Genomic DNA, 17,414 nt, shown 5'->3' with positions numbered 1-17,414 from the left:
GAGTGCACAGGCCACACCAAGCGTCGGAGGACGCAAACTTCATTGCAGGCCCTTCGCGCTCTTTCGTGCTCACTTTGCTTTCTTTTGAATACGCCCGGTAGTTCGCGTCTCCCAACGCTTGAGCACCCTATAATCTAAAACTCTCTATTAATTACGTCGTATTTGAATGTGATTAATATAAAACACATGTCAAGTGCAGTACGCTTTTGGCCTTGAAGCAGGACTCCTCGTTAAATCCAGAAAATCGGAGGTGGTGGTCGCGTGTTATGACCGACAACTAACGAGTGGTTCAGTCAGCCCGGTGCAGCGTTGTCGCGGAAAGATAATTACAGTAAACTAGAACACAGCTGAGCGCATGCAGCGTCAACCGCCCATTGACCAATCTTTTTCCCTCTCTGGGATTTTCGCATTTTACGTAACTATGTTACTTCATGCTTGGCAAGTGATAAGCCTCATCATCTGGTTTCGCCAGCTGGGCTTGCGACTCCTAGCAGTTATAGCTAATTTCCAGCCGCGCTATCCTAAAAGATTGACTCGCGCGTCATTTGTTTGACCCGCTGCGATTTTTGTGATGTTATATGAGGAATCCTGTTTCGAGCCCAAAGTCGCGTTATACTTAGTGTGCACATCGAATTGTTCGCATTAAAATAGGGTACAATTAATTATGTGTTGCACATTAGAGGAAATGAGGCCCCGTATTGCGGTCAGGATAGCTACCTAATAAAGAAAAAGAGGTTAGGGAAAATTTTTATGCCAATACTGCCTTAATTGGACGAAATGCGGTGTCCTCTAAAATAACTAATCAATAACAAAAATAATCGCTCGAACAACCGCCCACTTTTTGGGGGAAAGTCACACGCGCGCACACGCACACACACGCACACACGCACACACACCTTTTCAGGGGCAGTTACTCCTTCATAAGGAGTCGATAAGAAGATATGTCTCTGTAAATACGCAGCAGCGTCACATGACTACTTACTATCTCTCTCGAAGCGGTCTGCGAATGAAGTGTCAAGGATAAGCCTTATCCGAGCTCTCGAAAAAACTGCTTGAAAGCTGCGACGCAAGGACTGCATGGTAAATAGCGGCTGATGCGCGATATTTGACTTTTTTTTTCGCCGCGAGCTTAGCGACGCTGTCAGAGCACTGCCGCTGCCAGCTGGCGTTTCCGTTTTCAGGCTACGTGCTCATTTCGAATTCGAAGCCTGAAGCTAAGCCTGCCACGCAATGTCGAAGCCGACGGTCGTGCTCGCCTACAGCGGCGGCCTGGACACCTCGTGCATCCTGGCCTGGCTCATCGAACAAGGATACGACGTGGTCGCATTCATGGTGGGTTGCCTTGCCCCAGAGCACATTTTCCCCGAGGACCTCGCCGGAGCTGAAAAAAGAGAATTGAAAGTGGACTGTAGATAATTTTGAGCAGGACACATGGCGAAGCCTTCATGTGCTTTATAGCATCATATTTGCCAAAGCTGCAAAAAAAAAAAAAAAAAAAAAAAAAGGACTGTTGGTGTGTCTAACACCAAAGAAATTACAGGAAGACAGGACAAACTGAGGATGATAGTACAGTAGAGTGGCTTTAAACACGTAATAGGCTAAAGGGAATCGTATGATGTGCCGATCGATGTGGTAGCATTTGGTAGGCTTTTTATGGGCACATTGTATGAAGAATTCACTTGGGTGGATTCGCTCAACTGCTGTTTTTTGTTTGACGCGATCTTTCTCATTCATCGCCATCCTTGAGAATTTCATGCTAAGGCACTTCGACGTGGCCTCTAGCGTTGACCCTGGGGATTGATAAGGTTCGATGTGGGTACTCGTATTCGTGACCCCATGCCATCGCTCGCCTCCTAGTAGCCTCCCCGCGAACCAGCCTATCGAGGTTCAGGCTTGAAGCGAAAGGAGGTTCTCTTATTGTACGGCGTGCGCTAATGCCTCGAAGTTCTCAAATCGTCGTGGTGCCGCCGCGCACAAGCCCAAGAAATGAAACACGGATGTTGAAATACTTTTGCTGCTTGTCACTACGCGTGCCATCGTGGAGGAAAAACAACAATATATCATTGCCTCGTTTACCGAAAGAAGCAACCAACGCGCATCGGTGAGCGACATGTATAAGAAACTTGCGCATTGGGAAACAAGTGGCTGATACTATGCCGATTTGTTCGAAACACTTCACTCGGGACGACTTTTTTTCTTTCCGGAAAGCAGAACATTGTTTTCTTTTTATATATTTCAAATATCACGTGGCCGTTTTAAATTGCAGGGTGTGCTTTCGTTTCGGCAGACGCTTTATTAAATCATAGTGATGTATGCTTACGCTTAATTTGGTTTTGTTAGTTTAGTTTTCTGCCCGAGCATTAGTGTTACTAATGCTTTTGTCCGCAGGCGTGGTAACAGTGAGCGATAACTAGCTCGGGAGGCCTGAAGTAGATCATAACACACTTTATGCCGCGAGTTGACGTATCGTTTTGATAACATGTTTTAGTTTTTTTCGGTGTAAGCAACAGAAGATGCTGTTTTCTTACATAACGCGGTGAGTTGTCAGTTTATTTGCTCGCAAGAAATTTAGAAGTAACTGGAAACAGCGCTCGTTCCAGCTTTGGAGCATTCGACCTGCGCAAAGCGCCGCTGGTTTGCTTTCCGACACTGTGCACGCAGCTAAAATCCGTTACCATTGGTTCAATTCGTTCACAAGTAGTGCATTTACACTAATACTAATGACCTTGTTCAAAGTAAACCATCGCTAAATTTCGGAAACCCGTTGGAACAAACAACTTAGTCCGATTGGTTGTTGTTATTCACTTCTTACATCTCAGGTTTCACCGGGGTTTGAGGCTTCCTGTGGGCGGCGAGTGTCTGCGTTGTTCGGAAGCCCGGAACCTATACTGGAAACACTGTGTACTACGAACACGAACAAGCGCCAGTCTTAGGACGCAGACGAGCTAATCACGCGGATAAGTGAACGAAAATGAAAGATGCACCCCGACTCACAAACGGAACTCTCATTTGCTATTATCCAAAGAGACACTGAACAGGCAATTATTACAGTTTTTTAGCCTTGTTCTATCAGTGCGCAATATTAGTATTTAGCTTCTGAAAGGACGACAGACGCTAGTGCATGCATATGTGGGATGCTATGTGATACACTGCAACACGAGTCGCAGCGCGGAGGTGCCCACGAAGGTCGAAAACGGTCAAGTATCTCACCTGCAGCAGGGGAGCAACGCCGCCTGCATTAGCTTGTACCTTTCGGAGAGACCCGCTATATACATCAAACACTTGCCTTGTTCAACCTGCGGTTTGCTTGAAAGGCTCTTTATCTTAAAAAAAAATATACGCGTCTCACCGAGCAAGCTGCATGGACGTTTGCACGCACTGCGCGACCATTTCCGCAGTTTCGTCGCCGAGGTCCTTGAAATCGATCAATGCACTGAGGTGATCGGCAGCAAAGATCCTTTCGGCTTCGACGAAACACCTTGATTCGACGCCACTATTGAGAAACTTGAGCACAGCACCAAGCGAAAGTGCCGCCATGATGCTGAGTATCGTAGCCTTTTTTGTTTATTTGGACATTGCTGCCTACACAAGTAACGGATTCTAGAGTTGCGAATTGGCGTTGAAGGTCGTGCAGCGACCTACCGCTATGGAAACACTATCTGGGAAGTCATTTGAAGAGCCCTTACAGATTACTCACGAGACGACGATGAGGGCAATGAGGATATTTAAGAGAGCGAGAGAGAGAAAGAGAACAATAAGGAGTAAAGAGAGAGATACAAGCCCGAGACAGCTCTGGGACCATACTACACAAACCTTCTGCAAGCATGTTTCGTTATTTGTAGCGCGGATCAAGCGCCTGCCTGCCGCTCATGATAGTGGTCGGACGGATAACAAGATCACTGCGGCAATGACCAATGGACGTATGACACTCGCTTAAGAAAGTTTTTGTGATTATACTAGGCCCTCGTTGGCTACTGGGAGGGAGTAGGAGGACTGGTTAAAGGAAAGAAAAAAAATTGTGCAGAAGCCATTGAAGATGATTCTCAATGTAAGCGAATAGCCAACTCTTTCGTAGCATACCGGAGGCGTTCTTGCTCGGTCGGCGCCTTCGTTGCTCTTCCAACTCTTCTTGGGTGAGGACGTGTTTGGGAGGCCACTACATAGCCACTCATGAATGCAAATTTCAAATCCTTACGCGACTCGTTTTTACAGTGATAGCTGTTATGGGCTCGCTCCTCTGGTCGTTTTGGTACTGGCTAGAGCTGGCGTCCGCGAATTCGTGTTCTAGCACGTAGCTTTTGCAGTTGAGGAGGCGATCCTAAATTAAGATAACTTCTACATGTGAAGACAATGATTGAACGCGTCTGCTTCTCCTTCATTAGTCTTCTTCTAGCACTCGGCTTCTAATGTTTACTAGGCAAGCTGGCGTCTTGTTTTCTTCAAGGATAGCATGAGGCGATGATATAGCCCAAATATAAATTTGAGAAAATTGAACGAATCTAGCAGTAAGAACCTAAATGATCTTTAAGTACAGACCAGTGTCTAAGTCAGGATAGGTAAAAGGAGTAAGAAAAACAGACTATTTCCGCTTGAAACATGGCTTGTACGGGGAGCTTGGTTCAATTTCACAGTCTCGATGAGCCTACTGAAACTAAAAATTGTAAAGCTAATCAACATATTTTTGTTAATTAGCGTCTAATCACCACGTGTCACCCGCCATACCTGGGGTTACCACTACTTGCGGTATGTCCCCGAAGGAACCGTCCTTTTATTTCAATACGGCTATTTTTAAATATTACTTAGTCTTCGTAGAAACACCCAGTATATATACGGTATATGTTGACGTCGGACATTACGAGGAGCACGCCTTTTATTATATCATATAAGCGTATATCAGAGTTATAGCGAAAAGCGTCGCTTTGTGGCTGTTTCTAGATCGCAAAGAAGAACATATAGGCATTTATCTTAAGCGCACTTTACACCTTTTCATTGTCTTTCCTATCATTCTCAGCCACCACCGATAACGCGAAGGTCGCTCAACGTCTCAGGTAACCAGGTGCAACAATCGTCGGCTTTGTGCTTTTGCTAGACGTTGTGCAGTTAAAAGGGTAATTAGACTCACGCCCCACTATAGCAATGGTCAATACGGAACGATTAAAACCAAATTAAGGGGTTTAACGTGCCGAAGCAACTCACTGGCTATAACAGACACCGTAATTGGGTGCTCGGTATTAATTTCGACCACCTGATGTTCCTTGACGAGCGTTTAATGCTCGGTACATGAAATTTTTTGCATCCGACTCCCATCGGGATGCGGCCACCGCAGCCGGGAGTCGAACCCGCATAAGGCAAGTGGGAAGGCACAGCGTGCGGTTGGTGATCCATATGGGTGATGATCGCAGCGTCGCTGACGTCTGCGTTTCGAAGTGCGGAAGGCAAAGTCTAGGTTGTGACGTTCGTGAATATTACGTCCATATCAATATGACCCTTGTTGATGGCACTTGTTGACACTAATGAAAAGTGTTGTGTAATCTATTTAACAAAAAGGTATGACAAGCAAAACTCCACCACCGTTATAATCAATGCTTTCCCTAAGTACATGTTGTTTAAAAAGTACATTGTCTAAAACCCAACATTTCATACTTGCTTCCCAATTTTGAGGTAGACCGCAAACTTTTCATGCACTCCTTATTCCTAACGCCAAACGACTGACATCCGCAGGCACAGCCTATAGTTCAGTTATAGAGACTTCACTTGGTGTAAGCTCTCGGGCAAACCCTTACAAAATTTTTTATAGAAAGTCCATAGGCAGTCTATAGACATTTGACCATGAAGTCTATAGACATTTCTTTAGACTAGTCTATAGACAGTCTATAGAGTGTCTATGTATTAATGAAAATTCATGTTTGTAGACAGTTGTCTGCAGAATGTCTATGGACAGTTCTACTTTTGTAGACTGAAGTCTATAGAATGTCTATAGACTATCATAGACTATTCCTATAGACCAGTCTATAGACTTATGGCCATACACTTTTTATAGACTAGTCTATAAAGAGTCTGAGTCTATAGATTAATGAAAATTTATGTTTGAAACAAATGTCTGCAGAATGTTTATAGACAAAAGCATATAGGGTTATACAGTTCTACTTTTGTAGACTGTCTATAAAATGTCTATAGATAGTCTATAGACATTCTATAGACTTCAGTCTACAAAAAGAGAACTTTATAATCCTATACATTTTTTCTATGATATTCTGCAGACATTTGTCAACAAACATGAATTTTCAATAATCTATAGACACAGACATTCTATAGACAAGTCTACAAAGAGTGTACAAGGCCATAAGTCCATAGCTATCTGCTATCAACAAGTTAGCTTACATTTTTGTTTACATGTGGTAGCAAAAATTTTGAATGTATTTATGTATGTGCACCTGTTGCTTTTCATCTGCACTTACGCATTAACGTTAGTAGACTAATAATGCTCCTGAACCAGCTGTACTTTCATATATGTTGCTTAAACAGAAAGAATTGAGTGCTGAATCATGCAGTGCAAAAAAGAAAACAAATGCACGGGCAATGAATTAACTGTTTTTATTGCACGATAAAATAGATGAATTTCTTAAAATACATGTCTTATGCTATTATGAAAAGAGGCTAAATATTTACACTACTTCCACTTGGCGAGCATGGTCGCCAGGCTGGCCTTGACTTTTGAGTCATTAGACCCAAAGGTGATGCAGGTGTATGCTGCAAATAAGTAGAGGCAGCAATATGAGACAAAAATAACAAGTGTGTATTCTTTGTATGTTCATTTAGCAGCTTAATATATTTTCTCAAACCATATAAGTCAATACTTCATGCGGTTTAACTATGACTAATGGCTGCTTGTCAATACAAATCAGTACCATTATACAATGTTTTATTTTATGGTACGGTGAACAATTAAACAGTCACAACTGCTGCTAGTGCCAGCAACAGTATGTTCCCTTTTATGACAAGTTCATATATGATGCATTAATGTACTTATCCCAAATGATCTCCATATTTATTGCTGAAACGTTACCAAGTTGGACTGTCTGTACATTTTTTTGGCTGGTAGTTAAGTATGCCCGGGCAGAGGGATATCTTCAGAAGACGTGACTGGAATATTCACAGTATCATGCCTAAGATTGTAATTTATTTTGCTTAATACACATTTAAATGTCTTTCTCATACTTTTAAATGAATGGTCATTGGCCATAACTTCAACAGAAGGCAGATGGGTTGATTGTATTGATATGGTCACTTAATTTCTTACAGGTAATGAGGTCTCTTGGGCATGCTAACGGTTTTCCAAGTTAGGTATACCACATGAGCACCCGAAATACCACACGCGCACTTTGTGTCATGACACGACAGACATGCACCTCCTAGGAAACAAAACTGATACTATAATTCGAATGAATTCTATCACAGTCAATTATTTAAGGTGCTTCCAAAGATGAAAATGTTTTCTAGGGTTTCGAGGTTCAGGACTTTTAGTTAACGCAAAAAAAAAAGATAAATTCAGTAAGAAATGCCATGCCAGTATGGTTGACTTTCATTTTTTTTCAATAAATGGGCAAATTTCCTTGAACTTTTTATGAGGTGAAACGTTTTAAAAATATATTTACCAGAGAGATTCTCTGGAAACTTTGTATGACATATAACAAGACAGCATACCTATGTGGCCATTTTAAAATTACCCGATCTTTTTCCAAGCCTTCCCTGGCTGTTTTCATGAAAATTTTCTGGCAATCTATGACGCCCGCAGCTTAAGTGCAATAAAAAAATATTGTGGTTTAATTCGTGCCAAGTACTGCCAGTCCATAATATTTAGATGAAACGAATAACACGTCAGTCACTAGACATGCAGTATTAGATCCAACTGACTTGAATCCCTTGTTTAATAAAGCTGACAAGGGCTTGGGCAAGTTCGTAATTGATGGCCACACGAGTACAGCACGGAAGACAAGGACACAGAGACACACACGTAAAGCAAATGCAACAAGGTGAGGGAAAACTATTCAATTAGTTATTTTTACGGTTCAATAGTAGTTTTCTATATAATTTGCTCTCATCACTTTTGCCTCTAGTTAACTTTGTTTACCTCTGACTAAAGACTACATGGCAATATGAATCACTACCATTATGACGTTTCGTTATATTACAGTATGATAAGCAGTTAGACAACTGTAATGGTCGCCGGTGCCAGCAACGGTACGTTTCGTTTCAAGACAGGTTCATGTGACACACAGTGTACTTATAAAAATAAAAGAAATGCGAGAATCCCAAAGAGTCTGTCTGTCTGTCTGTCTGTCTGTGTCTGTCTGTGTCTGTCTGTGTCTGTCTGTCTGTCTGTCTGTCTGTCTGTCTGTCTGTCTGTCTGTCTGTCTGTCTGTCTGTCTGTCTGTCTGTCTGTCTGTCTGTCTGATCTCACCGTTTTCTCGGAAACCTTGGTATCTGTTTTGTTAAATAACAGCGCTAAATGAACAAGGACTTAGGCAAAGAACAATACGACACTATCGCTGTCCATTTGCCCACGAAGCCCTTGTCGTTTTAGCGCTGTTACTTTTCAAGCATGAATTACAACCAACTCGTCCAAGTTTCCCTTCTAGTACAGTTCATTTCCTGGGTATCTGGGTAGCCCATGGTCGAATGGGTAGCGAGTTGGGCTGCTATGCTGCGAGAACTGGCTTCGAAACCAACCGTCGGACTAACTGTAGAGTTGCTGGGTATGTGGCACTGTGCACCTGTGTGCCGCTCTTCAACGAACCTCTCTGACGCGGACATGGTTCACTAAAGATGCGGGATTGGGTATGTGGCCGCGAGGAGGCAGCGGAATCAGAAGGACACGCAGTGACCATTCACAGTTTGCGCCTGCCACAAATGAATTCAATCGTTGGTTCTTCGAAAACAACTTCGGACACGCTTGTTGTGTATACGTGATAGACTGGTTCTCATGAATGCTCTTGTCTCTCATAATCTTACTCCAAAATACTGCTCGTAAGAAAATACTCAGAATAAAACATTCGGGGATGCTCGCATAAAGGGTCTCGCGGTGTGTTATGTAAAAGTTTAGCTCTATTCAATGCGGATGCCTGATAGGGAATCAGCAATTGACAGAATCCTCCATACGCTATTGCATTATTATTGTATCTCTCTCAGCTGATGGCTTGATGAGGCCGTGGATTTTTTTCCCCTTAATTATGTTTTTTTATTTGAGGAGTGGAAATGATGCCAGATTTTGCGGAAATAAAGCAAAATAACTTTTCGCGGCATATGGATGGGCTATTAAAAACGACGCTGCTTACTCTTACGCAGGCCAACCTTGGGCAAGACGAAGACTTCGCTGCGGCTGAAAAGAAGGCGAAACGCATCGGAGCCAAGAAGGTGACATGTTTTCCCCTAATTGTATATGTGAAATGCCACGCGAGTTCAACGACATGGTGATATAGCGTTTAATTGCTACCGAGGTCATGAACAGCGCTACGTTCTGCGCCAAAAAATAATGTCATTGAATAGAGAAAATTGTCGGACAACCAACGGAAGCTCACTGCGGCGTCACATTGGCGGGAACGACTGGTCAACGCCAACTCGTTGCCAGTTCAATAAATAAAATAAATAAACAAAGCAATGGTAAATGCAGTATAATGCACTACATCTTTCCACACGTTTACACATCGGTACAAGTAGATCATGAATGTAATATCTAAGACTATGAGACGTCACACACTACATTTGGAGTTGAGCGTTATCGATAAATAAAAAAAAAGTACGCCGAATATTTATTGCCGGAATTCGGTTATAATCGAAGAGGGTCAGTGATAGCAAGGTCTCTTGTTTTTCGTGTTTGTGTTCCCGTGTGCACCACCTTTGCTGCGCGCAATACACCACACAGTGAAGTTTACCAGAGAGCTAACTCGGCCATCGACGTGGCGAGGCGCAGCTTTCCCGAGCCTGTATACATGTGCTCCGATGCAATGAGCCTGGCGAGAGCAAGAATCCTCATCAGCCTGCCGCTCAAGCAAACGTTCCTTTTTATTTGTTATTTGTGCCTGTTTTGCCTTCTGCTGCCACGAAAAGAAGCTGCGAAGGTGCGGGGGAGCCCTGGTCCGGGTCCTGCAGTCGCCGAGCTGCGACCACTGCAGTGGACGAACTGGGACGGTTCACTGACCGTAACGCAAAGTCGTAACTACCTAGCCACTTTTTTTTTTTCGGCGGTATTCGTAAGAGCTGTGTGCCCTCATAATGCTACGAATAAAGTATCATTCTGTTTGTGCTGCAATATCAAAAGCACTCACTCTTAATTCCCGCATTGCCACGTCGCCGTATGGTGTCGTGCCCTGACTATAGCTAGACTGCTTCTCGAAAACTTTGTTATGCTGTGTATAGAACAACACTTTATAGTGTTGAAGAACATATTCTGCAGTTATACAGCACATTTGAGCTTCAACGAAATTAGTGAATAATATGTTCAACGCAATAAAAAAAAAAAGAACGGTGAGCTCGATGCGAAAAAAATTATTCTTCGAAAAAAATAAAAATAAAAAAATCAATGACAAAATTGCTGAATTTTTCGGGCGTAAAAAAAAAACGTAACATAAAAAGCGATAACGCTGAACCCTACTTATAAAGGTACTTTGCGAGAATGTATTTTCCACACACACACGCACACAGTGCAAGTCGAACAAAAATAAAATTACAGCTGTGGGACAGCTGCAAAAAATTTCGTTGATATTTCGAAATATCTTCAATTATATGCTTAATTGACGCGATTATGCACCTGCACCGACCGTCGTATGCAATTTAGCGCTCGTTTCGACTTCTGTCCAGGTGATAAGGAGATCAAAAGGACGCTAGCTGCACACGTAACCTCCCAGTGACAGCGCTCAGAAGCGCTAGTGTTGCGTTGCAGGTAATTGTGGAGGACCTGCGGCGCGAGTTCGTGGAGCAGTTTGTGTTTCCAGCCCTGAGCGCGGGCGCTGTCTACGAGGAGCGCTACCTGCTAGGCACGGCGCTAGCCAGGCCCTGCATCGGCCGGGCGCTGGCCGAGGTGGCCGCACGGGAAGGCGCCGCCTTCGTGTCGCACGGCGCCACTGGCAAGGGCAACGACCAGATACGCTTCGAGCTCGCCTGCAGCGCACTGCTACCCAGCGTGCAGGTAGGTACACGGCGCATCCAATCGCGCCTTTTTGTTCGGTGGTGGAAAGGGAACAAATCACGATGAGAGCACCGTTTCGCTGGTGTATCATGGGAAAAGGTTGGTGACTTACAGCAACGCGTGGCAGCGCATGTGCCTGGAGGCAAGCTTGTGCGAGCCTGGGGTGCTATAACGTAACGCTGTGTTCCGATCTGTCTCTATTCCATTTCCGTTATTAGCCCTCCGCGATTGCTCAAACATTTTTTGGTGGCGCCCGCTTCGCCTGCCTGTCAAGTGACGTCACAAGCAGCGAGAACTCACCACGTCAATGTGACGTGTGCGCGCTAAACATGCACTAAACATGCACTAATTATTCCAATCAAAATGAGTTGAACAAAAGAATGGACTGGCCGGGGACTGCCCCGTTTCGAAAAGAATAGAAGATGGCTGCCCGCCGATCACTCCGGCGTTGCAGCACATCGGATCAGATAGCGAGAACGGATTTCGTGGCGTCTAATAAAAAGGAAGTTAGAAACAGAACATCAATATCGGTACATTCTGCGTGAAACACCACGCACTTATTTAGCCTATGGCCGCGCGCAACGAAGTTACGTGAAACGGTGTTTGCTCACCTCACTGTACTATTTCACGGTTTCCCGGCACTTGACTGTAGCAAATACTCGTACAACCCTCCTCGATCGAAAGTGCACGTCTCGGTAGCCGATACATTAATTCATCTCACAGTGCCACAGGGGAAAGTAAGGGACACGCGGCTTATTGAGCCGATCATTTGTTTCCACCGCAGCTGCTATCGTCCGAGCGCTAAACGACATATATGCACGAGTGGATTGGATGCGGAATCGATGGGTATGTCTCTACTGATTTAAAGATCGGAGTACTTGCGCCTATTTTGATGTATTCGAACTGCTCTTGCGTTGAAAGGTTCTCGAACAAATTTGAGTTAAGTATCGCGCAATTATTCATTCATTTAGCGTTTATGTCCAAAATGGAGTTGCTATACCGTCCCTCTCAGAAAAAAAATTATGCAAGAACTATTGAAGATAACTATCTATACTCGCGGACAACATTCTGTGGCAATTCTGACAACATTCTGGGTTACGAACTGTGAACAATTTGTGAATAAAGCTTTCAACCATGCGAGAACTTTACTATCCAGATTAAGACTGTGCAATACAAGAATGAGCAATTCATGTGTTACGGTGTCAGATATGCCTCAGAGAAATCTAAATCTATACAGACTATAAGGGAACTCTCGTCAAGAATAGAATGTAAGTCATAAGTGAAACAGAAAAGTTGCGTTTCACACAAAAATGTTTAGCGGAATCCATGTTGACCACTACTAAAAATGAATTACCTTCTAGAAATTTAGTTATATGAGAGGAAATGGCATCGTCCATGATCTTGCATGATGTGCTGATTATTCATACGGGTCGGTAATTATTAGGTGAGTGCTTGTCTCCGGATTTGAATAAGGGAATAGCTCTCCCCACTTTCCAATCATGAGGAATACAGCCAGTTTCAATCGATTGCTCAAGTAGTTTTGACAGGATAATGGAACTACATGCTTTTGTATTAATGAGAAACTTAAAATTGATGTTGTCCACTCCAACTGACGAGGATATTTTTACATTTTCGATCATCTTAACAAAACCTGTCGAATCGAAACGAACTGAAATCATGGGGAGAAATTCAAAAATTGGATAGTCGCGACTACCAAAACTGGAATCTTTAGAGAATGCTGATGAAAACATGGTATCTGTGACGCTTGCACATTCTTCGCTGGGGATTAGTTTTCTGTTCAGTGTTTTAAGAGTTAAATCACGAGTATCACTTTTGTTTACGATCTTCTAAAACTGTCTCGGATTTTTACTCCACATGTGACGAAGTGTGTTATTTAATATGTGTACTTTACCAATTTTAGTCTTCTTTTTATATTCAGAATTTACTGAATTATAGATATTACAGCGTGACAGTGCACAGGACGAAACATTCGTTTCTTCTTGTTGATTAATCTTTTGAGTGACTGGTTAAACCAAGGCGCGTGCTTATTGCAAGTTACCAGCCTTTATGGAACGAACGCTTCTGTGAGGGACGCCACTTTGTCTCTAAATAACCTCCAGTTCATGTTAATAGACCGCTCAGAGAAGCCCTGCAAGGTTTCATTCATGAATACACATAACTTGCGATTATTAGCGTCAAAGTGACAAGCTCCATAATCTCAGATATGTTTAGAATTCCACTGCTGAAGCCTGGCAAGTCGCCGTTGGAACTCTCATCATATCGTCCGATCGCTTTGGCGAGCTGTGTGGGCAAAGTAATGGAAAGGATGGTCCTAGGACGCCTGGAGTGGTACTTGGAGTACCACAACACCTACCCAGATGCCATGGCGGGCTTTCGACGCGGTCGATCATCGATCGATAACGTCGTCGACCTGGTCACCTACATTCAACATGAGAAATGCCGTAAGCGTCTCTGCGCTTCTTTATTCCTCGTCGTTAAAGGGGCGTATGACAACGTTACACATGAAGCCATCCTCTCTGCTCTCGCAGAGGTAGGAGTGGGTGGTCGGATGTTTCAATGGATACAGAGCTATCTATCCATGCGATCCTTTTTTGTAAGCACCGAGGAAGGCCATACTTGTCTACATTATAGCTACCGCGGCGTCCCCCAGGGCGGTGTACTTAGCCCTGTGTTATTTAATCTAACACTAATTGCTCTCCTTGAGCACGTGCCAACTACAGTCAGGCTATCAATGTACGCGGATGACATCTGCATATGGACGTCTGCAGTAACACGCCTACAGTTGCGAGCGAGAATTCAGAGAGCCGCCACACAAACTGTTATCTACCTCCGTAACCGAGGCCTGGAAATTTCCACCGAGAAATGCGCACTAGTGCCATTTACGCGCAAAGCCATGGCAAACTACAGCGTAATGATAAATGGCCAAATAATACGACGGGTGCGATCGTACAAGTTTCTAGGTGTCATAATCGACAGGGACTTGTCATGGAGCCCACACGTATCATACGTGAAAAAACGGTTGACAGGCATCTGTCACCTCGCTGGCAAGACCTGGGGAATGTCGCCAAGAGCCATGTTGCAACTGTACAGGGTGCTTTTTCTAGGATTTCTGCGATACAGCTTGCCAGCAATAAACAACACATGCAAAACGAATCTACGCACAATACAAAGTCTTCAGGGTCAAGTGCTCCGGATCTGTCTAGGCCTGCCTCAGAGTGCTTCAACAGTGGCTACGATAGCAATCGCTAGAGACCACCTTGTCAAGACCCACATTGAAATTGAAGTACTCAGGACCCATATAAGGCATCTAGCCAGGAATCCTCGTCACCATTTAGCCTCTCTACCAGCGGACAGGCCACACACATCTTTCAGCCAAACGATAACTGCATATGATGAATCATTGCCAGCTTCTTTCACTCCGGCTGCGAGACCTTCGATCCCTCCATGGTGCCTCGCTCAGCCAAAAATCAACCTCGCAATACCTGGTATCTCGAAAAAAGCTGATCTGTCATCACCAGCCCTTAGACAGCTCACGCTACTATATTTGTACGAGAACTACCGTGACTCTACGCATATTTACACTGATGGATCTGTCCTTCCAAGCAGCTTCGCGGCGGCAATCGTCATACCAGCGAAAGTTACAACAATCAAATTTAAGACGACCCACGCGACAACATCGACGGCAGCAGAGCTCGCAGCGCTTTTTACTGCCCTTCATCACATTGGTGATGAACTACCACACAAGTGGACAATATTCTGCGATTCGAAGGCGGCACTGCAGTCTTTACTGTCACCTTTACGACGCGGACCGCACGAACAACTAATAATTCCATATTACAGAGACGTTACAACATATAAGTGATGCAGGCCATGAAATAACCTTTCAGTGGCTTCCAAGTCACTGCGGGATTATCGGAAACGAACGGGCGGATCACGCTGCCCGCTCAGCCCATACTGAGGAGCGCCACATCCCAATTCCTCTTTCTAGAACTGTCGCAGCACGGAAGCTCCGCCTACTTGCTCGGCAGTGCACCGCGTCGCAATGGAATGAGCCACATTTAAGAAATACGCCACTGTACTCACTTGACTCACACTAAGTCTTCGAGCGCCATCACAGCTTCGCCGTAGAGACGCCACGCTTTTATATCGACTTTGGTTGGGCGTTGCCTTCACCAAAGCCTATGCATTCCGCATAGGGATGACCGACAGCCCAACCTATGACCACTGCGGCCATGAAGAATCAATTGGCCATATTCTGTGCGCCTGCCCGCAGTACAGTCCACAGAGGGCATGCCTTCGCCACGAACTTGACCAACATGGACGACCAACCGCTATCCGAAACAAGAATTCTACAACATCGAAAGGACCTACCGTCACAGAAGGCCGTGCAAGTGCTATTGCGCTTTTTGCGATCTACTGGCCTGTGTGAACGACTTTAACTGGAACGCCTTTTGTGTGTGTGTCGCCACGTGTGCGTGTTTTTCTTCTTTTTTAGCGTTTTCCTCTCTCTCATCTTTCTAACCCCTATCCCCCATCCCCAATGTAGGGTAGCAAACCGGAGACTCATATCTGGTTAACCTCCCTTCCTTTCCTCTTCATTCTCTCTCTCTCTCTTGTGAAGCTTACCTGGTACATTCACCCTGAAATGAAGAGGAGTATGGTTACTCAGACCCGTAAGATAATCAACAGAATTAAATATGTCAGGTGCCGTAGTAAGCGCAATATCTAATACACCTGAAATAGGTGACGTTATCCGGGTTGCTTGGGTAACAATATCTTTGAAGTTGAAATCATAACTTAGGGGAAAAAAAAATGCTGCACTTGGAAGAAAACAAACCTAAGTGCGGAAAAGCAGTTGACCAGACAATATTCGGGTAATTAACGTCACCAGAAAGAACTACCGGAACATTTAGATAACATACTATGACTGAATCACCAGAATTATGAAGGTCATTAACAAAATGATTGCTTCTATACGGATACGGACGATCTTTCTAAACGATAGACGAAGTTCGACCCATACCAGTTCCAAGTCACTAACTGTGCCAATACAAGAAGAAACAAGGTTTTCTGAAACAGCGATCAAAACACCATCGCCCCCGCACTTCGATGGGGGTGAAATGCGAAAACATGCGTGTACTTAGATTTAGGTGCACGTTAAAGAACCCAAGGCGGTCGAAATTTCCGGAGTCCTCCACTACGGCGTGCCTCATAATCAGAAAGTGGTTTTGGCACGTAAAACCCGATAATTAAAAAAAAACAACAACACCATCGCCTATTCTTTGAGCTCTCTCTTGCCGGTAAACGTTAAGCCCGGTCCCAGGATCAAAAAGCTGTTCGATGTCTAGTTCTGAAGAAAGCCACGTTTCGGTCAGCAATACTACGTTCGCGTCACTCGGGTGTATCAGAGCGTTCAAATCGTCGCGTTTTGAAAACACACTTCATATGTTCGCAAGCAAAAAGAAAGTGTGTTTCTTGTTCCTGATTTCCATCCATCTCCCCTGTCGCGCCTATATTTGTAACATGCTTGCTCAATAACGCCGAGGAGTCATCCCGATGGACGTCGACGCGTGTCCGGGAAAGTTGTGAAGTACCGTCAAGCTCATAAACACAGCTATCTGTGAAATTGAAACCATACACCTTGCTGTTAACGTACAGCTTGTTATACCTCTGTTTGCACGCTTTGTTTTAAGATTTTCCGAATTCTATCACTTTCTTTCGCATATGATATGCTTGTGGTGAAAAAATTTCGCCTGTTGTAAAGTACGAGTACAAGACTTGCAGTTTCATCCTAAAGGTAGAACATTTCACAACAGGCCTGCATTTGCTAGCCATGTACACACCTAACCTGTGCGCCACTTCAATTGATTCTTTGAAAATGGAAAAATCTAGAGTGTCAGACGTTACATTCAGCAGATTCTCTTCCGTCCTATTCCAAGATTCTGAAGAAAAATCAGGCAAGCCATAGAAAAATAAAATGTCGGGTCGCGTCCTGTCGTTTAATTCGGCCAGCGTCTCTAGTAGCCTTGTATTTACTTTAATAATAATAATAATAATAATATAATGATTTATTTCCATCACCATTACATTGATGGAGGGGATGGGAATAAAAGCGATTGACGCTTGACTAAGTTCCCACCCCCCGTACAGCAGGTGAGCAGTGGCATGCGACGGCACCTCTGTCACGACAGCAAATACAAAGTCAAAG

The 17,414-nt window shown here is 44.1% G+C and overlaps 1 protein-coding gene across 7 annotated transcripts in view; it reads left to right on the top strand.

Moving 5' to 3' along the window:
- The first annotated feature begins 998 nt into the window (after window positions 1-998).
- Ass (argininosuccinate synthase) overlaps window positions 999-17,414 on the top strand; it is a 66,007-nt gene continuing 49,591 nt past the window's right edge. For 2 of the 7 annotated variants that reach the window (XM_055063222.2, XM_055063224.2), the window contains exons 1-3: window positions 1,095-1,332; window positions 9,346-9,414; window positions 10,940-11,185. In XM_055063222.2, the coding sequence (XP_054919197.2) occupies window positions 1,231-1,332; window positions 9,346-9,414; window positions 10,940-11,185 (417 nt within the window). In that variant the 5' untranslated portion in view covers window positions 1,095-1,230. The other 5 variants (XM_055063217.2, XM_055063219.2, XM_055063221.2 and 2 more) reach the window with 5 other exon arrangements.

This window comes from Dermacentor andersoni, chromosome 1, assembly GCF_023375885.2.
Source record: "Dermacentor andersoni chromosome 1, qqDerAnde1_hic_scaffold, whole genome shotgun sequence".
Classification (NCBI taxonomy): Eukaryota; Metazoa; Arthropoda; class Arachnida; order Ixodida; family Ixodidae; genus Dermacentor; species Dermacentor andersoni.
Note: the sequence above shows the minus strand (reverse complement) of the source record. Positions and strands in the feature narration are given on the sequence as shown.